Below are 23515 nucleotides of genomic sequence, written 5' to 3'. Positions count from 1 at the left end.
AGCAGATATAGAGCTTTGTGGGGGTGAGCATGGTTAGAAAGTAGAGTTTTGGGCCCCTCATATCAAAAGGTCACCCACTGAATGCTTGTGCAGGCCCAGTGAAGGAGTCCACCCAGTTTAAGGTAGAGGAAAGCAATCTCTATGTTATTTTTAAAGTTGTATCTTATTAATTAATAAACTGCCTTAACTTCCACACGTTGTCTTTTGATATCCGCACACACACCATGGCACATGTATAGCCCTCCACCTCAAACCTTCCTCCTACACACACACACACACACACACACACACACACACACACACACGTTAAAAATTTAAAAAATACTGGGAAAGCAATTAGAATAAAAACTTCATTCTGGGACATAGCCGAACTATATTCTGTTAAAAAAAATAGAGTTAGATCCCTTATATGTTGGAATAAGAAGGGAAAAATGAAAGGGCTGATGTAGTTTAAGTACCAGTGAAGGGGAGAAAGGACCCACAAGGATCAAAGCGAAAACTAACAAACCAGAAAGTCAGTCTACATTTATACTCGCACTGCTAAGGAGAACAGCTGCCACTCTCTGCCTGAAGCCTGAGCCCTTGATGCCAAACGGTTTCCATGGCAATGGCAAAGAGACGAAGCTAACACACACTCTAAGGAATGAGAATGCAACATGTAATGGCAAAGAGGTGAAGCTATCATACGCTCTATGTCATGAGAATGAGACATAAGCACAGATCCAGGAGACAGTAAAAGAACTGTAGGGGACATACACTCAACTCTCTGGCAACTGGTTTGAAGACTTGGAGGTGAATTCAGCAGAGTCTCTTAAGGGAGATACTGAGGTGGCATTCCTTGGGTGCGTGACCTCGGGGCCAATTACAGCTTCCCTGTGCCATCCCCCCACCCCCATGTATATAATGTTTATATCATGGGTGGCTGTGAAGACTGAGTACATTAAAACCGCAATGTGCTCGGAACGGTCCGTGCCATGCAGCAAAGCCACAGTCAGGGGAGGTGGTGTAATTAGATTCTCTGAGTACAGCAAACTGTCTATTTACAAGAAAGGAACCCAGATTACCAGTCACCTCACATGTGAGGTGAACTCTTGATGAATTCAAATTAGACAGCAGAACAGCCAAAATCTTTCAGGAAAACCAGAGAATTGGAGGAAGGAACAACTTAGGGGCAGAGAGGACCCTCCTAACCTAAGCTGGAACAATGCAAATAGAGTGTTTGAGTATATAAATATTCAACTCAGAAGACACCACAAAGCCCCTCACACACGAGAGAGTGAGACCAGCAGAGGCTGTGCAGGCGGGGACGCTACTGACAGATGCAAACTGACAGTGTGTGTGGGAAAGTCCTACCCGGACTGCCACATAGGACAACACACCCTATCGAAGCCTCAGACTCCCAGGATCAGCCGTAGTGGGACAACATCCGACAACACCACGGAGAATTAAAAATGAAAACACTCCCAGGAAACTCTTACATAAGCGTAAAATCTCCAGTAAGTTCAAGGCCTTTGGGAGAACCTTTGCCTTTGCAAACTGGTCTTCCATGAATTGGAGACTCAATATGCATTACATGTGGTTAATACTCATAGGAGCAGCGCATTTATGTCGTCTGGCATTTTTGGAACAGTTGTACCCACACTCCAGAGTATAGAAAAGTGCCTATGAGAGCACCCCATTGTTTTCTCCTTGTATCTGCTGAGCTGTGCCCATCAGGTTGCCACAGTGTTACCGGCTGTGCCGACCAGGTTTCTGTTACTCTCACAAGGTGCCTGGGGTAACTCAGCTTGTAAAGAGACTTGACTTTGGCTCATGTCCTACCTCTGAGATTTCAGTCCTTGGTTAGCTGGCCCTGTTATTTTGGGTCGGTGGCTTCAGAGTATTCAGGGAGCATGTGGCAGAAGCAGCTGCTCAAATCATGGTGGCCAGAAAACAGAAGAGGAAGGAAGAGGGGTGGGCTTATAATAGCTCCTTGAAGGGCATACAGATGCCAGGGAAAAACTTTCTTAAATCACACGATCACACCACCACAGAGGCATTCCTAGACCGTTGTAAACAAGACATCCCCTTTCAGTCTCCTTCCTTTATTTGTTTGGCTTTTGTTTGTTTGTTTATGGTGTGTGTGTATGGATGTTTTGCCTGCATGTATATCTGTTTGCCACAAGTGTCCCTGGTGCCTGTGGAGGTCGGAGGAGTGCATCAGAGCCCACGGAACTGGAATTAGATAACAGTTGTGAGCCACCATATGGGCGCTGGGAATTGAACCTTGGTCCTCTGCAACAGCAGCTGGTGCTCTTAACCACTGAGCCATCTCCCCAGCTCCTGAGCCTTTTCTCCAGTCCCCCGAGACTCCTTACAACTCTCCATGTGTCACATGTTTTCATTTTCAGTGTATTATATAAGCATTGGGAGTAGAGGGTGGGGATGGACAGGAGTGTAGTTATGAGATGTTGAGTCAAGTAAGTGTGAAAGCAATGCTGAGCCAAAACATCTTATCACGGGTGTGTATCTCTCTGAAATCTCATCTGTGTAGTTCTTGGAGAGAAATAAAGCTGGACGTGTCTTCCTGCTGGAGCAGGTTGGCTCGCAGTGATGAGAATGCGCTTGTTGTGTTGGTTATGATCTGAAGGAAACCTAAACCCAGAGAGTTCATTAGTGCTGCCAACTCAAGTGCGCCCTGGCATGGCTTCCTGTGTCAGGCTGTGACTCAGGTAGGCTCTGCCTGGGCTGGGCGGGCATTCCTGCTGCTAGGTGGCAGGTGCCTAACGCACAGTGACTTGCATTTTGCTGCACCCTGCCCAGAAGGCTAGCTTCGCCCAGGAAGACCTGGCACTGCCCTTTCCAGCCTTCTACTGTGTTTTCTGCCTCATTGGGCTAGGCTTTGACTTTTTTGGGAGCCATGACTTACTGCTAATGGGAACTCCAAGGGATGGTGTGGGTTGGGAAACTCTGTAATATACTTGGAGCAGCCCTCTCATCCCCCTCTCCCCTCATCCTGCAAACCCACAATTTCTCCAGCCCAAGGCAGCCTGGCAGTAGATAGTGGAAAGAGAGGAGGCCTCCGGGTCTTCTCTTGTTTCCACAGGCAGTGCGGATCCAGGCAGGAAACTTCTGCCTGGCACAGCCTGTTCTGATGACTTGTGCAGGGCTGACTGATGTGGGTTCTTCATTCACAGAGTCAATCAAACTCAGATGCAAAGATATTTGAAAAAAAAATTGTTCCAAACATGTACTGTCTTTATTGTTTATTTATGTATTTTTTTCAAGACAGGGTCTTTCTATGTAGCCCTGGCTGTTGTAGAACTCACTATGAAGACCAAGCTGGTCTGGAGCTCACAGATATCCACCTGTCCCTGCCTCCCAAGTACTAGGATCAAAGGCGTGCGACAACCATGCCTGACAGGACTTTATTCTTATCATCGTTCCCTAAGCCATATAGCATAGCAACTGTCACACAGCCTCGGCATTACGCGTTACTGTCGCGGGACATTTGATGGCACTGTGACACTCTGAGACTGTTAATAAAGTTAACCTTGTATCGGGGGGTGAAGTCAGTGACCAGATGACCAAAATTAGCCATAGCAAAGTCAGGACTATGGATAGAGAAGAATCACAGGAAACAGAAAATTGGAGATTTCGAGCTCTTTGATTTGAGAAGGACAGCTGGTCGCTCCTCCGCTGCTTCTTGGATCTGTCAGGATTTCACCCCAATATTTGACTCCCAAATTTTTATTGATAATAGAACAATTTAGATAAATGTTTCACATAACAAATGATCTAGGGATAAATTAAAGTGTGCAGAAGGCTTTTGTAGGTTGCCTATAGCACTGTGCTGTTTATAAAGGAGATGAATGTGTGTGGATTTGGTTATCAAGTAAGGTCCTGGAACCAGTCCCCTGGAGGGTATCTGTGGGATGGCTGCATTAACTGGGTGATTAAAATCAATGTTTCCTCACAGCCCAACCCTAGACATTAAAAGTTGTTGAGCATTCATACACACACACATTCACACACACACACACACACACACACACACACACACACACACACACACAAGCATACAGGGCTGCAGGCCTTAGTTGTTGACTGGGATCCACCTGCTGACTGCAGACCTGGAGGGGACATAGGAGGGTTCATCCCAGACTGGAAGTCCCATGGGGCTGAACGAAGCCCATCTCTGCCACCCTCATCACCTTCATTCCGGTCCCAACAGTGGATCTTCTAATTCAGCAAGTTCCACTACCGGTGCCTCAGCTGGAAGCCTCTGCGGGAAGGACCTCCACCCGGCTGGAAGGTGCTTCGGGTAACATTGGGGTGGAGGAGGACCCCAGGAGAAAGCGTCCTTCTCATCCCCACACATTGAGGATACACACACATGAGGACTGTAACTTCGGTGTTCACATTGATCGGGACCCCTGAGTGAGGTCACACCGTCAGGTCACACTCTGAGTGAGGTCACACCGTCAGGCTCCTACTACACAGTTATTCTCCCTGTGCCCCCCATAGTGGCCTCTCTGCAAAGATGGTACAGTGTGCAGCCCTCACTTAAGGACAGCACTGATGCCCAAGTGTGGAGCAACTCCACAAACCATAAACTGGGTTTGAACAGGGAAGGCCTTAGCTTCCATCTCCAGCTCTGCAAAAAAAAAAAAAAAAAAAAAAAGTAAATAAAAGCTTCAAAGAAACAAATTAAAGTCATGAGAATATAATATATAATTCACACACTGTGATGGCTGGAATAGGAATGCCGCCCATAGGCCCATATATCTAAATCCTTAGTCGTCAAGGAGAGGCACTGCTTGAGAAGAATTAGGTATAACCTTTTAGAGTAGGTGTGGCCTTGCTGGACAAGGTGTGACACTGGGGTGGGTTCTGAGGTTGTAAAAGCCCAAGCCAGGTCTGTTTCTTCCTGCTCTCTGGATTGAGAACTTCAGCTACTTCTTCAGCCATGAAGGTACACCATGTCTGCCTGGGTACCACCATGCTTCCCACCATGATGACAATGGACTATACCTCTGAAACTGTAAGCCAGCCCCAATTAAATGCTTTCTTTGATAAGAGTTGCCTTGGTCGTGGTGTCTTTAACAGCAATAGAACACTGACTAAGACATCCCCAATTTACTTGTTTATAGTATGTAATGCATTTTTTCAGTTTAAAAAATAATACCACAATCCACCCATCCTCTCTCTCTCTTCCCCCTTCCTCTCTCTGATGTTTTGAGACAATGACTCTGTATAGGAGAGTTTTATGTTAATTTGACACAAGCTAAAGTAATTTGATAAGAGGGAGCTTCAATTAAGAAAATGCTTCCAGCCGGGCGGTGGTGGCGCACGCCTTTAATCCCAGCAATCGGGAGGCAGAGGCAGGTGGATCTCTGTGAGTTCGAGACCAGCCTGGTCTACAAGAGCTAGTTCCAGGACAGGCTCCAAAGCTACAGAGAAACCCTGTCTCGAAAAACCAAAAAAAAAAGAAAAAAGAAAATGCTTCCAGAAGATCAGGCTGTAGGCAAGCCTTACAGCATTTTTTAAATTAGTGATTAATTGGGGGAGAGTTCAGCCCTTGTAGGTGGGGCTATCCCTGGGGTGGTGGTCCTGGGTTCCTTAAGAAGGCAGGCTGAGCAAGCCACGGGGAGCAAGACAGTAAGCAGCTCCCCTCCATGGCCTCTGTATCAGCTCCTGCCTCCAGGTTCCTTCCCTGCTTGAGTTCCTACCCTCACTGCTTTTGATGATGAACTGTTACAAGGAACTGTGAGCAGAATGAACCCTTTCCTCCCCAAGTTGCTTGTTGGTCATGGTGTTTCATCACAGCAATAGAAGCCCTCACTAAGATGGACTTTAGTTTCCTATATAGTTCTTGGCTGGCCTGGAACTTTCTATGAAAGCAAAGTTGTTCTCTAGCTTGCAGTTGACCCTCCTGCTTCTGCCCCCAAATTCTGGGGTTGCATCAGGATATATGTTTAAACACATGCCAATTAGCAGTCACCTTCTTTGTCTCTATGCCTCTGTAGGATCTGTCAATCACTTCTCTCTTTTCTGTCTCTGTGAATTTGCTTTTTCAGAGCATTTCCTGTAAGGGAACCAAGAAGTGTGTGGATTCGTACATCTGGATTCTTTTACTTGATGCTGCATTTTAAAGTTCGTTTGTGCCAGAGCTTGCGTTCATCCTTTATTCCCCTTTGTGGCTGTGTGTTCATTTCAGGGCTGTGTCAATGCTGTTTGCTTATTGTCTGTCAGGCATTTGGGTGGTTCCCGCTTTGGGCATCAGGAGTAACCGTCCTATGAACTTTCCTGTGTAGGTTGTTTGTGGACACGTGTTCTCATTTCTCTGGTGTGACACGTGTTCTCATTTCTCTGGTGTGCATCTCAGTAATGGGATGGGTGGGTCATCAGATAACTGCCTATGCTGTGCTCAGAGGAACAGCCACACTGTTTTCCAAAGGGGCTGTACCACCTTACATTCCCTGTCACAATGCAAGGGGCTTCCTTCTGCCCACATTCTCACCCACACTTCTCACTCTACCCTTCTGCACTCTGGCTGCTGAGTCTTTGGTACCAGAGCTTCTCACCCTGCTTGCGTGTGGAGGGACAGCCAGTGGATCTCTGCATGGACAGAGTTACCTTTCTCATTGCTGGTGCAAAGTTCCTAAGAAACTCGAGGGAGAAGGATGAATTTTGACTCAGTGGTAGAGGGATTTTGCCTCATCCTTGAAGAGACGGTGGGGTGGCAGGAATGACATCGTCTGTGGTCAGGGAAAGTGGTATAGTCACATGTGGTTAGACTTGGAAGAAGAGAACTAGACAGGACCGGAGGTGAGTACAACTTTCAAAGGGTGGTCTCTCGTGGCTTACATTTGCCAGATAGGCTGCAGGTCCTAAAACGCCCATAATCCCCCCAAAGTGTGATGAACAAACACATGAACCTATGGGGGGCTTTTGCACTCAAACCATAACAGCAGACCCAGAATGGGGGCTACTGCATCCCACTAATTTTGAAAACCATGGGTCCCTTACCCATGAAGCCAGGGAGGAGCCATGCCAAGGTGGCTGCCCGCTCAGCCACAGCTTGGTGTGGGGCCTTGCCAACACTGGTTTCTGCAATGGCTTGTCTGGCTGGCAGCTCCTGATGTACTTGTGGTTTTCCCTCAAACAAGCAGTAGCTGAGTTTTCACTTAGCTGGGTACCTGCCAAGCCACTGTGCTTAACCCATTGTATATGGGTGGCTAGAATTAGCAGTGGCCCCAGTGTTCACAGATACTCTCTGCCTCTCTTGGTACATTAGAGATGCTTTCCTGTCTGCCTTGAAGCATCAACTGTCTGCGGGGTGCCTTGGGATTTTGTCACAGGTCTTGCTTAGTTTTTCTGATTCCAGGGTTTTTCTAACTCATGGCTGATGCCCATATATACAAATGGTCCTCTGGATATAGAAGGCTAACAAACCAACATGAGCTGAAAAATTGTAAGTCAGGGGTGTAACCCAGGAATTGGTGTTTACCATGAGATGTAGCCGGGGGTCAAGCCTTCAGGAACTTAAAGATTAGATTTTCTCCCAGATAACAACAAAAGGACACCAATTTATGTCAAGTAGGAGGACAGGCATACTCAAGCCTTCGCCAACAAAAGTCCATCTAGCGTGGTTGGAAGAGGTGTCATGGGAAGTGAGAGTGATCAGGAAGATTAGGCAGGTGGTGGCCCAGGAGCCAGAGCAGGACAGGTCAAGCTGGAACCAGGTATTGAGAATGGATTATCAGGGCTTGCAAACGCTAACACTGAAGAGCAGGGGTTACACCCCAAGTTATCCCAGAACCGAAGCGTCCTTCTCTATAATGCTAGAGACTAGGAAAGTGCTCTACTGTTGAGCCACACTCCAGCCTTAAGACAAAAGTTTTAACCAAAAAGAAGATGAAACTGGAGATGAAAGTGAAGACTTTGTTTTTCACTGATTTAAAGGTCTCCAAGACAACCTGACCTATGCCAAAAAGTAGCAAGGTATCACTGCCTTTACTCACAACAGAAGCAAAAACAATGGCCAGATGTGTCTGCCTGGCAAGCCACTTGCTGGTTCCTATATTGTGGCCTAGCCCAATCCACAGGGCTCTGGGGCTTGGAGTGTGGTCCCACTCCTCACCTCCTCAAGGCAACAGACACATCACCCTACATCAGTGGCAATCTTCAGAAGACATACTCACTACTTTGCCTCCTGCATCTTGCCTTGGCCTGCTGTTCTGCCTGAAAGCCCCTCTCCACACGGGGAGTCTGTCATCTCAGATTCCTAGGCACACCCCATCACTATTTCATATTATTTTGAAATGTTTTATTTATTTCACCATTCAACAGATGTTTACCAAGCATCCAATTCATGGATTTCCAGTGGCTAGTGGATCCAGCTCTGTTTAGTGAGGAAGGGCCAGAGAAGGAGACAGGTAGCAGTTAGCGTAAATACTGCCGTGTGTCGATTAACAACGGGATGTTTTCAGCAGGCAATTTTGCCTTTGTGTGGGCATCTTATAACACACTCAGACACAGCTGGTGTAGACCTACTACACCACTTTGCCACTGCTCCCAGGGCCACCACAAACAAAACAACACAAGCAAGGTCAAGAAGAGGAAGTGACGTAGGAACTGTGATCTGCATGGGGCAGCTGCTGGCCTCACGTGGCATGCTGTTTTACGTCTCCCTTCTCTTTTCTTGTTATTTCAAAGGAAAGCACTTTGAAATAATGATAAAGTGTATAGAAAATACAATAGCTATTAACAGTCATTGGTTAGCATCAGGTCTTAGGGACCGTAATGCCTGTGTTATGATTTGTTACAGCTGCTGCTATGGCACAAGGCTGCCAGACAATAGAAATTTTCAACTTCATTATAATCTTATTACCCATAACTGTAGACACAGCATTCCTGGAGGAAAAGACTGAAGAGGATGGTTATGGGGCTGCTAGTTAGTTCCCAACTGCTCACCCCTGAAATATTCACACAAAAACTATATTATTTAAGCCACTGCTTAGCCAATTAGCTCTAGCTTCTTATAGACTAACTCTTACATATTAATTTAACCCATCTGCATTATTTTATATTTTACCACGAGGCTCATGGGGCCTACCAGCAAGGTCCCAGCATCTGTCTACAGTGGGGCTACATGGCTTCTCTCTGACCCTGCCATTCTTTTTCCCAGCATTCGGTTTAGTTTTCCCCACCTAGCTCTGTGCTTCCCTGCTCTACTATAGACTCAAAGCAGTTCTTTTTTCATTAATGGTAATCACAGTATACAGAGGGGGAATCCCATATTATCTCCCCTTTTCTGTTTAAATAAAAAGGAAAGTTTTAACTTTAACATAGTAAGATTACATATAACAAAGCAGTTACCAAGCAAGAATTACAGTTACAATATTTATACCTATTTTATCTTTTATCATAACTAAGAAAAACTATATATTCTTCAACACCATCAAAGACTTCCAGAAAGATATAATATTACCTAAGTAAACAGGAGGTACATTGTAAGCAACTTCCAAATCTCTAGAATTGACAGAGACATCTTGCTGCCTGGACAGTCACCCAAAGTTCTTCTGTACCGTTGGGGCATCTATCTTTAGCCTACAGTCCCATAGTATCCAGCAGACTTTTCCATGAAGCAGGAAATTTCAAAGACAGTTCTGCCTATATTGGCAATTTGTCAGTCACTATCTTCTGTGTCCTGCAGAATGTCCAGTAGACTCTTTCATGAAGCAGGAACCCTGAAGGATGGGCTCACCTTTAGGCAAGTTCAGCAGTCATTTCTCTGTGGGTCCTGCATGTCCAGTTTATCAAGCAGTAAAGGCAAGAGCAGTTTCTTGCCCAAATGGCTAACCAACTCCATAAGGAGCCTCTTTAATGCCCATCTTCCTTTTGAAGTAGCTTGGTGCTACCAAGAGCACATGTGTCTCATTGTCATAAAAAGTCCTAAGTTCTTAAAACATTTTAAATGCCATATTCTGTAGTCTTTGAAAGATTTGAGGAATCCCAATCCATCTGGAATACATACATTTCTCTATACATCTAGAAAATCTAACTAACATGACTACAAGCTTGACTATTATAGATGACTCTCTGTTTTTTAAATGAGCTGTACAAACACAATACCTTAATTAAGAGTAGAAATATAGATATAACAAAATTGACCTAAAATTTGTATCACTAGAGCAAGATTCATACCAATCCAAATCTCTATAGCATAGCCCCCTTTAAGTGTAAAGAAACATTTTTAAACAATATTTGGAAATATGGGAGCAGTTCTTCTCCAAACTGCTTCCTGCTGTTTATTGGGCAAAGTATTTTGGGGGTGTTCACAGTGATCTTCCAGGAAGTCTTGGTCCATCAAATCACATTAGTCTGGAAGCAATCCACAGATTCTCATCCTCTGTGGAAACAAAAGAAGAACTCCTTTTCCAAAACAGCACATCCTTAGACCCCATATTTTGAATTCAAGATACCTTTAAAATATATATATTGGCTTAGCTTAGCAGCCCATACAATGAAATATCTCTCTGTACTTAGCTCCTTCACATTCAAAAAAATTCAAAGAAAACACAATAATTTATGTAATCCAGACTCTCTGTGTATTTTTCATCTTTAAGTGGCTTGTTTTTACTTTATTACTTTTTAATATTTATTTTATTATCTTTACTCTTAAACTATGACTGTCTGTACTCTGTCTCTATAAAGACTTTACCTTTTTTTTTTAAAAAAAACCATTTTTCTCTCCCAAGCCTACATACATTTATCCAACACTGTGACCCATTTAGAGGTCTTTTCCATCTGGATTTGTCTTTATTGTATATCTGTAATTATTTTCTGACCAGAAGTGCTTTTTAAAATGCTAAACCCTTCTTATGAACTTAAGCGGTGCCATTGCTAGGGGAAATAGCAATGCTTGCCCTGCCTGCTTGCCCTGCCCAGTCCAGTGTGGCAGAGCTGCTTGCCACCCCCAAGAGCCATGCACAGTGCCCCATCTCTAGGCACACAGCCAGTCCATGTTACCACCAAGCAGCCATAGTACTTTGCTTACAAACCCCATTCAAACGCTCAGTCTTCTGAAAGAGCCAGAGGTTGCATTGACAGCATGGCCCAGGAAGCCAGCATTTCAAAACAGTGCAGCTTTTTTTCTGCTATTGCTGAATCAGGAAAACCTTTCTTTAAAAAAGCTGCAGTGTGCTGCCAGCAGGCAAAGCCCATTTGGAAAAAAAATGCAGCTAAACTTTGTTTTTTAGTATCTAGAATTCCTTTGCAAGGCCACTCAGGTTTTAAGTGGATTTTAGTTGGCCACGTGGGTGCCAATTTGTAGTAAGGAGGCCACTATCTAGTTCCTGGCTGCTCACCCCTGAGATGCTCACACAGAAACTATATTATTTAAGTCACTGCTTGGCTCATTAGCTTAGCTTCTTATTGGCTAACTCTTACATATTAATTTAACCCATCTCCATTATTTTATATTTTCCCCACCTAGCTCTGTTCTTCCCTGCTCTGCTATATGCTCAAAGCAGTTCTTTATGCATTAATGGCAATCACAGCATACAGAGGAGAATACCACATCAGAGGACAAAGTGATGCTATTTGATATGACATTGTAGCAGAGTCATGGAGTGTGCAGATTTGGGAGAGACCAAGAGCACAGCCTTTATGTCTCACAGCCATGGTGGGGACCTGTTTTCCTCTGAATGAACACCAGATGCATAAGGGAGCAAGGTAGCTAGGAGCACTGAGAAACCCTGGTGACAGTGCAGGTGTGGGATGTGGCTGACTGTGGTTGTCTGTGTGAACCTATACCCATGCCTGCACAGTGTGGTGCAGGCCAGGGGCTCAGAGAACACTGCTTAAACACAGAGGAAGGGACTTTCAGCTTCTATCCTCCCTGGGGGACCACAGAGAGGAAATTCCTGGTAGTTCTGACAGGCCCTGGCAACATTCTCCTCTAATCTTTGAGAGAACAGATCCACATACTGGTAGGGACCCCTGTAGAAATCTCCAACCAGCCTGTTATGAGTCTGTGCCTCAGTGGAACCCTAGTCCCTTGCATATGGCAGTGACAGAGGAATGTATTTTTGACATGTATTCTCTGGTGCTGAGCACACACTGTGTGACTTTAGTTCATCTGCTGTAGACCTTACATAACAGGGGACTCATGGAAGAGCATCTGGCAAAAGCATGAGCTTTGTGCCAGGCTGAATCACTCAGTGGCCCCCACGCCCAGGGCAAACAGGCTCTTTTGAGGGTTGGCTAAAAGCCCACACAAGCTTTCACAGGTCCATCTTGCAGTTCAGAACAGAACAAAACAAACAGCCTGAGACCTAATCTTCAAAACCTCTGTGGAGGAGAGGTCCAGATTATGCTGCACCCACATTTGAATGTTGTTTTAGCTCATCAAGCGAACATCCTGGGCAAGGACTAGTGGGACCAAGTGGGAGGGAAGAGGGTGCTTAAATGTGTCCTCTCTTGGCTCTTGCTCACTCCAGGAATCCCAGCTGCTGGAGGAGGCTGTGTAGAAGGTAATCTTCCCCATCCTCCTTACTTTGTCTCTAGGTGGGAGCATGTATGTACAGCCTGCTTGGAGCAAGGGCCTTGAGAATTTGAGGTTTTCATCAATTTTGAGGACAACTGGTCCAGACGCTGCCAGGCCAACATTTCCTAATTGGGCGCATTGAATGTCCAGCACCAGATTTCTGGAGCTCTGTCATCTGCAACACTGGGCCAAGAAAGTCCCAGAGACCCACAAGACACAGAAAGAGAGGTGGCCTTTGGGTGAGAGATCTTGGTGCGCACAGTCAAGCTTCTCTGTTCCCTAGAAAGGTGGCAGGGCTGCATAGCTGAGCACATGTCTTGGAGAGAGATGCTTGTGAGGTCTGACTTCAGTGCCTGTTACCTGTGAGGACAGAGGTAGCATGTTGAAATGTCTTCAGTCCTCAGCTGTGGAACAAATGCATAGCTGACCTTTCTTTGTGAGCGCTATTATGGTGCATTGAAAAATCAGTCTCTCCCTCTCTTTGTCTCTCCGTGTCTCTCTTTCTCCCTTTCCCTCGTGTGTGTGTGTGTGTGTGTGTGTGTGTGTGTGTGCCATGACATATGTGTGGGTCAGTAGACAGCTCTGATTGCCAGTCCCCACCTTCTACTTTGTTCAAGGCAGGGTCTCTACTCTTTGTTGTTGACTGTTATCCAGGTATACCAGATAGCCAGTCTATGAGATTCCAGGGATCTCCTGTCTGTCTCCCATCTTTCAGCAGGGTTGTGAGATTTCAGAAATGTGCTATGACATCTGGCTTTCTATCGGTTCTTGGCATCCAAACTCAGGTCCTGATGCCTTCAAAGCAAGTCCTTTACCCACTGAGCCATCTCAGCAGCTCTGCTATGGAGGTTTTATGAGAACTGAGGGGAGAGCGAAGGATTGCTGAGAGTGGGGTGTGTCTAGAAGAAAGGTATAACCCCCAAAGTGGGGTGGTTCTGAGAGAGGAAACCCAGTCTGTGTCCCACTCAGGTGCCAGGTGCGGCATCAAATGTGTTTTCGCATATCTGTCAGTCACTCTGAATAGCACCAGGGTTAACTGGCTCACAGAGGAGACCAAGGGACCCTGCTTCTTAAAGACCACTTCATTTTGGGAGATGACATTGAGGGGTGATCTCAGCCCAGTCCCATTTACGTGAGGCTCTTCCCTTCCTGGGTCCCCTACCTTGGTGATTTGTGGCAGAGGCCATGTGACCCTTGTTAGACCACAGGGGTAAGAAGGGAAGTGCAATCTTGCTGCAGGGTTACTTGGCTGAAGCTGTGGCCAGCAGGAAGAACTGGTCCACAGGCTGGTCAACAGATCCCTGCTCAGGGGTCCCAATAAAGGAATTACCCGCCCTCCTGAAGGAGAAGGAACGGGGCATGGCATGTCCAGATCTGAAGCCTGGATGCCAACAGGGTGCCTCTCTCTAAGGTAGGAAGTATAAGGATTGACACTTATGAGTGAGGGGAATGGTGGGAGGAATCTGAATGCAAAATCAGGCAGGTTCATGCACCCATATCCAACATCATTAAATACTGTATTTATGTAATAGTATATGGGGGGAGGGCTTAGCAGGGGAACTTGCTGTATTTCTGTACAATGAGAATAACTTCCTCCACATCCCAGTGTTAAATGTTATACAGTGTTGGGCCAAATATCTTTGGAAGAAGGGTGAGGGATTGGCAGAAATGACAGCTTCTTGGGAGGAGAAGGCGAAGTGCTTTAATCTGTGTCCTCTTTTGTTCAGTTTTGCACCATGACCGTGTATTCTCCACTCAAAGATGCGACAAAAAAAAAAAAACAAAACAAAAACAAAAAAAACAAGCTCATTGCAAAATGTCAAGTGCCATAAACAATGAAAAGCCACATCGCTGCAGCTGGGGTGTGGTTCAGTGGTAGGAGCACAGGTCCCCGGACAGGGAGACAGAGGGAAGGACAGAGAGAGAGGGGGGGGAGGGAGGGAGGGAGGGAGGGAGGGAGGGAGGAAGGGAAGAGAGAGAGAGAGAGAGAGAGAGAGAGAGAGAGAGAGAGAGAGAGAGAGAGAGAGAGGAGATGACCAATTATTTCACTCCCTCAGTAGCTCCCCTCCCCTCCCCTACTCTGGGCTATCCTCACTTTTCTTTCTCTCATGCATATGAACATGTTTGGGAAACATGTTTCTTTATGCCCCATGACACATGTGTGGCAGGCAGAGCCTCGGCAGTTTTCTATCTTATGTCTAAGTAATCCACCACGTGATGCCACTGGCACTAGGCTGTTCCCAGTATGTTTGTCAGATGCAAACAGTAGGCACTTTCTTGTTGCTTAGGGAGCTACAGTTACTAGAATCTCCTGCACAGATCTTCAGTGTTACAAATACTTTTTAAAATCTTTAATTATATCTTTTGTTCTGTACAGATTTATTTTTATTATTTTTTATTATGTGTATGGGTCTCTCTCTGTCTCTGTCTCTGTCTCTGTCTCTCTCTCTCTCTCTCTCGTGTGTGTGTGTGTGTGTGTAAATGCTTACAAAGGCATTAGCACACCCTAGAACTGGAGTTACAGGTGAGGGAGGGGGCTGGGAATCAAATGTGAGTCTTTTGGATGAGCATTGCATGCTCTTAACTGCTGAGCCATTTCCCAAACCCCTACAAATATTTTCAAGAGGCCTTTGCCGGATATGGTCAAATCCCCCAACCCCCAAGAGCCACACCAATTTGCCAGTTTCTTTATTGTACTGGAAGCAGGAATCACCTCTGCAATTTTGCACAAGAACCTGAGATACTGAAAGACCTTTGTTGGCACTGACCTGTGTCATACTGATCTGTACACGTTGATCTAAAAGCTAAGCCTGGCTCAGCTTAGTCAGGCAACCAGCACATTCAAGTCAGGAAGGGTATGTGGGAATTTTGGTGTTAGTTTTCCTTTAAATGGGTAAGAGGTGGAATCGTGGTCTGTATGCATTCAACCTAATCTAAGAAGTTGGTCGCAAGGCTCTTCTAGTATTTACAGGGAAGGAAGCTGCCCAAATTTGCAAGTGGTCGGACTGGAGAGATGCCAAGAAGGGTGCCCCCTTCCACCCTATGAGAGAGTCTGCTTCGGATGGGTATGGCTCACTGCGGATTAGTGTCATCTAACCTAGGATGTCTAAAGACATCAGAAAGGCCTAGCCATCTGAGTCAGAAAAAGGGACCTTCCATCAGGAGTGAATTTTCCAGTCTCTAGGAGAGGTCTTTATCCAAATAAAATTAACATAGTGGCGGAGCACTGAGGGTCGAGCCAGTGCCAGGGAGCTGGTGCCAAAGCACAACCCAGAGCTGTGGATGCGGCTTTTTTCTGCTGCAAAATGCTCTCTCTGTATCTCCAGGTGCGATGAGCAAAATCAGTGACACTGTGAACCGGGCGCGGGAGGCTTTTAACTCCGGCAAGACTCGCCCGCTGCAGTTCCGAATCCAGCAACTGGAGGCGCTGCGGCGCATGATCACTGAGCACCAAGCAGACATCATTGCTGCGCTGGCCGCTGACCTGCACAAGGTGTGGCGGGGTCCCGGGGGTGGGGAGTGGAGGCGGCCACAAAAAGGGACTAACAGATGTAACAGGCACGGGAACAGTGTAAGGCGTCAGTTGCACGCCGCCCAGCACTTCACTGAGGACTGCATTGGTCCCCAAACGCTGCGCGTGTAGAGGCAATGTTATAGAGGGGAAAGGAAGGCTCGGAAAGGATTGGCAAAGCTTGCAGGGTCGCCCTTTCCTTCCACCACCTTTAGACAGGGTCTTCTTCCCTCCACCTGTTGCTTTTTCCCTATGGTCTGGCTTCTTCATCAACCCGTTTCAAGTACCTCTCCACCTGTACCCTATCCTCCTCCCCATTCTACCCCACCACCACAGCCACCTGCCTTTTCTCTCAATCCTCGGTCCCTCCCTGTTCTACCTAGTTTGGCTCACCAAGGACCAGCAAGGCCGTGCTTTTCAGAGGGATTGGGCTTCACATGGCTTCTTCCTTATTCCCTTGGGTTGAGCAAGCTAGGAACCTCCAGATCCACAAACCTTTTACTTTGAGGCCAGGACTCAGTTGCGACTCCTTCCACCTTCCCTGCGGTGTCACCCTCTGCCCAGTCAGGGCTCACTCACCTTAAGGCTTCCCACCATAAAAGGCAGGAAGGAGAAAACTCACTCTTGGCTTCCCAAAATTCAGGAAAGAGATGCGTATTTGCTACCCGTGCTCCCTCTTTCTTGTACCCCTACCATTCCAGGAGGCTCTAGTGTCCCCAGTTCCTGTCTTCCTCTGCTTTTTGCCTGCCACTCTCTGGCACTTCTTCCCTGGGTGGGATTTGTACCCATGTCTACTCAACACTGTGTTCTCCCAAGCTCTTTCTCAGGTTCAGGTCTCAGTGTGGTCTGTAAGTCTGTCTTCCAGACAATATATTTTCTCCCTCACCAATGACCCTCAAACCCGTCCCTCTGGCCAGATCTAGCTTCACTCATTCCTTTACCAGCTCTGGGTCCTGGGGCACCCCCAGCCACCTCACATGGACCCCACCCTACAAACTTTGGGTAGAAGGGACCTTTCAGACCTAATACCCCAATGGCCACTCTTCAGCTCTGTATCCCACCACCCTGGTTCGGACTCCATGTTGAGCAGCCCACTTACCAGGGCAGCAGAGCCTTGGCTCTGCGGCTCACGTTCACGTGGCGCCTCTCCCTAGAATGAGTGGACCGCCTACAATGAGGAGATTGTGCATGTGCTGGAGGAGATTGACACCACAATTAAGAAACTCCCAGAGTGGGCTGAGGATGAGCCTGTGGCAAAGACTCCCCATACCCAGCAGGATGAGTCCTACATCCACTCGGAGCCCCTGGGCACAGTCCTTGTCATAGGTGCTTGGAACTACCCCTTCAACCTCACCATCCAGCCCATGGTGGGTGCCATCGCTGCAGGTAAGAGTGACTGCTACAGGAGGTTGTGGTGGCTAACCCATGTAGTCAGGCCTACAGGATGACCTCTCCATATACCTGTGGGGTCGGGGTGGGTGTGGGAGTAAGGACTCTCTGTTGGTATGTGATGGGAGAGGCCAGAGCTGCTTGCTTTCCAGCCTGGGCATCTCTCTGTGTGTCCTTTCTTCTTTCCTAGTCTCCCAGCACTGCTGAGGGGCAAGTGGTACTGCCCCTGAAAGTGTGTGCCAGTGTGTGTACCCGTAGCAGATGCTCCTGTGTCTACCTATGTGTGTTCCTGCATTGTGTTCCTATGTGTGTACCTATGTTTCTCAGCATGCGCCTGTGTGTTCTCATGGCATGCCCCCATGTCTAGCCTCTCCCACTGCCTTCTAAGAGTCCAGCTGATGTAACGGAATCTCAAGGCCTGGTCATTGAGTAGGAAGAGTCTCAGAGGCGGTCTCCCCAGGATGACCCTGACCTTGTATTCTGCAGGAAATGCAGTAGTCCTCAAGCCCTCAGAAGTGAGTGAGAATATGGCAGACCTGCTAGCCACCCTTATCCCTCAGTACCTGGATAAGGTGAGGTGCCCTCTAGAGTTCAAGGATGGCTGTGATGGGGGTCAGGTGCTTAAAGCTTGGGAGACAGGAGGTGATTAGAGCAGGTGGGAGGAGCCCAGCTTCTAACAGCAGGGAAAATGGAGCCCTTGAGCTAGGAGAATGACTTGCCTGCTTGGGTACCCAAATAAACACAGAGCTGAAGGGCTGAGGGGCTGCCAGTCTCCTAGTGCCCACTCTGTGCGCGGAGTGAGGAGAGGCTTGATTTTTGCTGAGCCTCCTCTGTCTCTCTGCGGGAAGGATCTGTATCCAGTGATCAATGGGGGTGTCCCCGAGACCACGGAGGTGCTTACACAGAAGTTTGACCACATCATGTACACGGGGAGCACAGCGGTGGGGAAGATCGTTATGGCTGCTGCAGCCAAGCACCTGACCCCTGTCACCCTGGAGCTTGGAGGAAAGAGCCCTTGCTACGTGGACAAGGACTGTGATCTAGATGTGGCCTGCCGGTGAGGAGGCTTGGGCTCCTATCCACCTTTCAACACATGATGGTGCCAAAGCTCTACGTCTCTGCACCGAGTAATAAAAATGGTCCCGGCCCCTAAGGAGCCTATGGTTTGGGGATGGGAGAAATTGAATGGTGGACACCATTCATAACAGTCTTCCTAGAGGGGGCCTCCAGAGAGAGCACTGACTCTGTGGGCATCACTAAGGGTGGCACTCCAAGGAGAAGCTTCAAGGAAAGCAAATTGGGACACTCAGGGTGTGGAGACCTTTACCAAGCCCCGCTGCCCCTCGGCAGTAGATCCCAACTGAGATCTGGAAAGCAGGCCCAGGAACGCAGGGTCACTTGCTCAGAGCCCAGGATGGGACTCACATCTCAGAGTCCAGGATGGGACGCACGTCTGTACTAGCTAGGCCTCTGGCCATCTCTGTACCCCATATAGAAGGGAAGAGGCTATGCAAGGCTCTGAGAATGTGGTCAAATGCATGGAGCTCTCACCCCAGGATAGCCTCAGAATTCCCTCCCTGACACCCATGACATTAAGCACACTGGCTGCAAGAACCCCTGTGGTGGTGGTGGTGGCTTCTCAGTGCCTCTGCAAGTGAGTAGTTGCTTAGGGGGACCCACCGTGGTAGCACGCAGCCCATGGGCTGTCCTCCATCGCTCGCCCTTCAGTGCCTTGGCCCTGAGCCCGTGGCTAGTCTCAAGGGAGTGCCCTTGATTAACAGACTGCATTTCCACAGGCGGATTGCCTGGGGGAAATTTATGAACAGTGGCCAGACCTGTGTGGCCCCAGACTACATCCTCTGCGACCCCTCCATTCAGAACCAAATCGTGGAGAAGCTCAAAAAGTCGCTGAAGGTGAGCGTGACCCGCAGATGCGAGTCAGGAGCCATAGACATAGGGTATATTTTGTCTCAACCAGCTTCTAGGACTGAGAAATACTAGGTACTTCTCTTCTACTCACGAAAGAAATGTGCACACCCACTGCAGACAACTGGGAAGGGTGCAGAGCATAACAGGGTGGGGGAGGGGGCGCAACTCAGATCCCACCACCCACAGACAGTCACTGCCTAGAGACAGGGAGGTCAGGGTTATGGCAGGACCAAGACTTCCCAGAGGCCTCATCTCTTCTCAGGATTTCTATGGGGAAGATGCTAAGCAGGCCCGTGATTATGGGAGAATCATCAATGACCGTCACTTCCAGCGGGTCATAGGCCTGATTGAGGGCCAGAAAGTAGCCCATGGAGGCACCTGGGATGCGGCTTCGCGATACATAGGTGTGTGTTCTGCCTGCTTGTCGGGACTACCAGCATCTACAACAAGTTTACAGAAAGTGGGCACAGATACTCAGCAAGCATTCTTTCCCAAGTGGGCCTGCAGAAAGCTCTGGGGGCCTCAGAAGAGTGGTGCTCAGAATCTGCCTTCTCTGGAGCGCCAGAGACCTCTTCCACAAGGCAGACACAAGGGCTCCATCTTCATCTCCTGTCTGTACAAGGGAGCAGGGAATGGAGACAGCAGAGGCCCCAAGGCAGCAAGTTCAAGGCAGGCCAGGCTGGGAGGAGCTCCCAGTGTCCTGGCTGGGGGCAACATCAATTGGTGTCCCTTTAGTCCCCAGTTATGAAGGAGGCTGGAGAGTTCTGGGATGGATACATGGGGCCAGCATATGTAATGACTGTCCCTTCAGTGTTTAGATCTTGCTCCACCATGTAGGTTAGTCTATAGATCTCCCCATGGTCTACCATGATGGAGTGCGGGACTGGGGGTAGGGAGGAAGTGGGCATGAGAGGAGTACTTCAAGTCTTCACAAGTTTGGCATCTTCATTTGCAAAAGAACGGAAACAGGAACTAGATGTTGACACTGGCGTGTGTGTACTGTAGTGCATGTGTGTGTTGGGGGTGGGGGGGTGAATCAGCACAAACAGACTCTAGCTCACATCCTGCCTCAGCTCCCACAATTCTCGTGGACGTGGACCCCCAGGCCCAGGTGATGCAGGAGGAGATTTTTGGGCCGGTGATGCCCATTGTGTGTGTTCGAAGCTTGGAGGAGGCCATTAAATTCATCAACCAGCGTGAGAAACCCCTGGCACTCTATGTGTTCTCTAACAACAACAAGGTAGGCCTAGGGTCCCCTTCCCAGTTTCCTGAGCTCTTAGGCATGGCATTCACATGCAGGGGGACCCAGAGATCCACAGGCCTGGGTTCAAGTTTGCAGCTTCTTCATTCATTAGACATGCGACCTTGGGCAAATCAGTTAGCCTATCTGGACCTCGTTGGCCTTAGCTCAAAGATTAAGACCGTTCCACCTTCCTAGAGCTGTGGATTATAGCCATTGCCACAGGGTTGTGGAACTGCTGCTGTTTCCCCATACAGCGCTGAGGGTTGTGTGATATTTACAGAGGGCTGGAGATGCTGCAGGGGCTAAGGATGGCGGAGCTGGTGGCTGGGGCTCTGCTTCCACTAGTCCCTATTCTTGAGGCTCCAAGACGTGTTCAGAAAGAAAGGGTGGCGAGAATGCAGGACTGCAAGGTGGCTGCTTGGGTCTTCACACAGGTGATCAAGAAAATGATTGCAGAGACATCAAGTGGCGGTGTGACAGCCAATGACGTCATTGTTCACATCACTGTGCCCACTTTGCCCTTCGGGGGTGTGGGTAAGTCTGGTGCTGGGATCTTAGTCCTGATCACTCTGGTCTTTCATAGGGATCCCAAGCCTGGGGTCACACCACCGTTTAGTGGCATGCCTGGAATGAGACTCTTTCTGGGCACTCTTCTGCCTGGCCTTGGTGCCTAGGGGGCACTCTAAGGTTTGACTACTTCCTGTGGAGCTCAGACAAGGGAGTTCATGAGGGTCATGAGGACAAGATGGGCTGGGATCCTGGCCCTGAACAGGCCTCTCATTTAGGGAACAGTGGCATGGGAGCCTACCATGGCAAGAAAAGTTTCGAGACCTTCTCCCACCGCCGCTCCTGCCTGCTGAGGTCTCTAATGAACGAAGAAGCCCACAAGGGCAGATACCCCCCAAGCCCAGTCAAGGTGAGAGGCAAGGCCCCGGGGCATGGAAGAATGTGGAGGACTACAAAGGACAAGGACACGGGGCCTTGGGTCTCATGTGGGCTGCCTGTCCTCACAGATGCCCCGGCACTGAGACGACTGTTACACCCAACTCATTTTTGCTGGCTGTCCTGTCCTTGGAAAATTGCTCTTGGAGCCTCATCCTGGCTTCTCACCCACCTGCTACCTGCATGGGCTCAACTCCCAGACGGCTCACCTCACCCCTGCACATTCTGCTGTTTGCTGGGCACAGAGATCAATAAAGCCTTCTGAAGGAAAGTCATGTGTGCAGTACTTCTTTTTATACCCTGACCCCAAGACCTTCAAGGGTTAATGACTCTGAGAAGCCTACAGAGAAAGCTCTCTCCCCTGAGGGGGATGCTGGTTATCTTCCTCATGTCATGTTTGGGATGCCAGCTCCATTCCTGGTGTCTGGGTGAAAAGAAATAAAGGAGACTGAGCCTTGATGACAACGTGGCTCTGGAACTAGCAATACTCTTCTCAAATCAGATTTGACCTGAGAATTGATCTATGGAAGGGGTCTCTCTGTGAGACAGCACAGTGGTCAGTGCCAACAGTCCCCACTGTCACAGAACCAGGCTTGTCCTACCCACCACCCAGTCCCCCAGTCACTAATTTCCAGTTCCAATCTGCTGTGGAGTCCAAAGATTCCTAGAGAGGGCTGGCCTTCAATCTGAGTCTGCGGCATTGGGACTGTGACCTGGGCATGTCAACAATACACATTCCCTTCATCTGCTCCTTACACACACTCCCAAGACTTTCTTTGCTCCCTACAACCTTTTGATAACATTTACATGGGACGCAAACACCTTCACAGCCTTTTGGGAGATCTCTCCACATACTTCTTCCCCAAAGGTATTTCTCTTCAATTTTCCAATCACGCATTTTCCTAGCCCCTGACTATCCAACCAATCCATTTACTACAGACTATGAATCAGTGAACAATTGTACATCTGGCCATTTCTCCTTTCAAATAAAATGTATGACCATGTGTCCTACCCAAAGTTCTGCCCACTGTGAAGACTTCTCTTCTCTGGCATCCCTCAAGGTTGCCCCAGAAAGAAGCTGTAATGCTGCTGCTGTCCACTTCTGTGTGGTGCCTGGATGGATATCATGCAGAACCATCAGTGCCAGGCCCTGGTCTTCTCTTCCTCAGTCAACTGATGATAAAGGCACATCCCATGAAGCTGTAGCAGCAGACAGCCTTGTAATGGATGTAGAAACCATAGGCATTTGGCCAACTTCTTCATGTAACTTGCCTGTAACCTCAGGACCTGCACAAGCCCAATCATGTATACACCATTCCCATCCGATAATGGATTGCTGCTATGTATCTACTATATTATGACTTGGTGGGTCAGATAATACTCAGGATGGGTGACTCAGGTTGTATGGTGCCTTTGTGGTCCATTATCAAATGTTCAGTCTCCACCAAGGCCCAATAGTAGGCCAAGAGGTGTCCTTCAAAGGGAGAATAGTTATCTGCAGACGATGGTAGAGTCTTGTCCAAAAGGTCTCTTCTATGATCACAAGTCCAATTGTTCTGCTCATATATTCCTAGATGTGTGACCTCCCTCTGGACTCTAGTTGACTCACTAGGGGTAACTCTTAAAGAAAACTGACTCATTCTCCCAGCTCCTATCCACTGCCAATAATTCCTCAGCTAGGGAGACATTATGCCCACTTCCCTTCTCCATGCTGGGGTTTGGTTTGCCTTGAGCTTGCATGGGGACTTGCAAATGCTGTCACAATCTCTGTGAGTTCACACGTGCTGATGCCCTGTTATGTCTGGAGGACACCATTTCCTCGTCGTCATCCACAGTCTCTGGCTCTTACATTCTTGTTTTGTTTTGTTTTTCAAGGCAGGATTTCTCTGCGTAACAGTCCTAACTGTCCTGGAACTCATTTTGCAGACCAGGCTGATGTCAAACTCACAGAGATCTACCTGCCTCT

General features: G+C 48.0%; 1 protein-coding gene across 1 annotated transcript; it reads left to right on the top strand.

The window, feature by feature from the left end:
* Window positions 1-13827: 13827 nt before the first annotated feature.
* Window positions 13828-21669, top strand: Aldh3a1 (aldehyde dehydrogenase 3 family member A1). Its single transcript, XM_038327414.1, has 11 exons — window positions 13828-13946; window positions 15862-16028; window positions 17201-17432; window positions 17922-18007; window positions 18284-18492; window positions 19232-19349; window positions 19627-19768; window positions 20438-20604; window positions 21042-21141; window positions 21393-21523; window positions 21621-21669. Exons 2-11 carry the CDS (start codon window positions 15867-15869, stop codon window positions 21633-21635), a joined length of 1362 nt encoding a protein of 453 aa, XP_038183342.1. The 5' UTR covers window positions 13828-13946; window positions 15862-15866; the 3' UTR covers window positions 21636-21669.
* Window positions 21670-23515: the final 1846 nt, after the last annotated feature.

Source organism: Arvicola amphibius, chromosome 4, assembly GCF_903992535.2.
Source record: "Arvicola amphibius chromosome 4, mArvAmp1.2, whole genome shotgun sequence".
Taxonomy (NCBI): Eukaryota; Metazoa; Chordata; class Mammalia; order Rodentia; family Cricetidae; genus Arvicola; species Arvicola amphibius.
The sequence above is the reverse complement of the archived record's forward strand: the minus strand, read 5'-3'. Positions and strand labels throughout refer to the sequence as shown.

Excerpts from the sequence above, each read along its gene's own strand:
- Aldh3a1 (XM_038327414.1), top strand. The coding sequence starts at position 15,867 with ATGAGCAAAATCAGTGACACTGTGAACCGGGCGCGGGAGGCTTTTAAC. Across the intron at positions 18,493-19,231 it reads GATCTAGATGTGGCCTGCCG|GCGGATTGCCTGGGGGAAAT; the intron begins GTGAGGAGGCTT and ends GCATTTCCACAG. Across the intron at positions 20,605-21,041 it reads TGTTCTCTAACAACAACAAG|GTGATCAAGAAAATGATTGC; the intron begins GTAGGCCTAGGG and ends GTCTTCACACAG.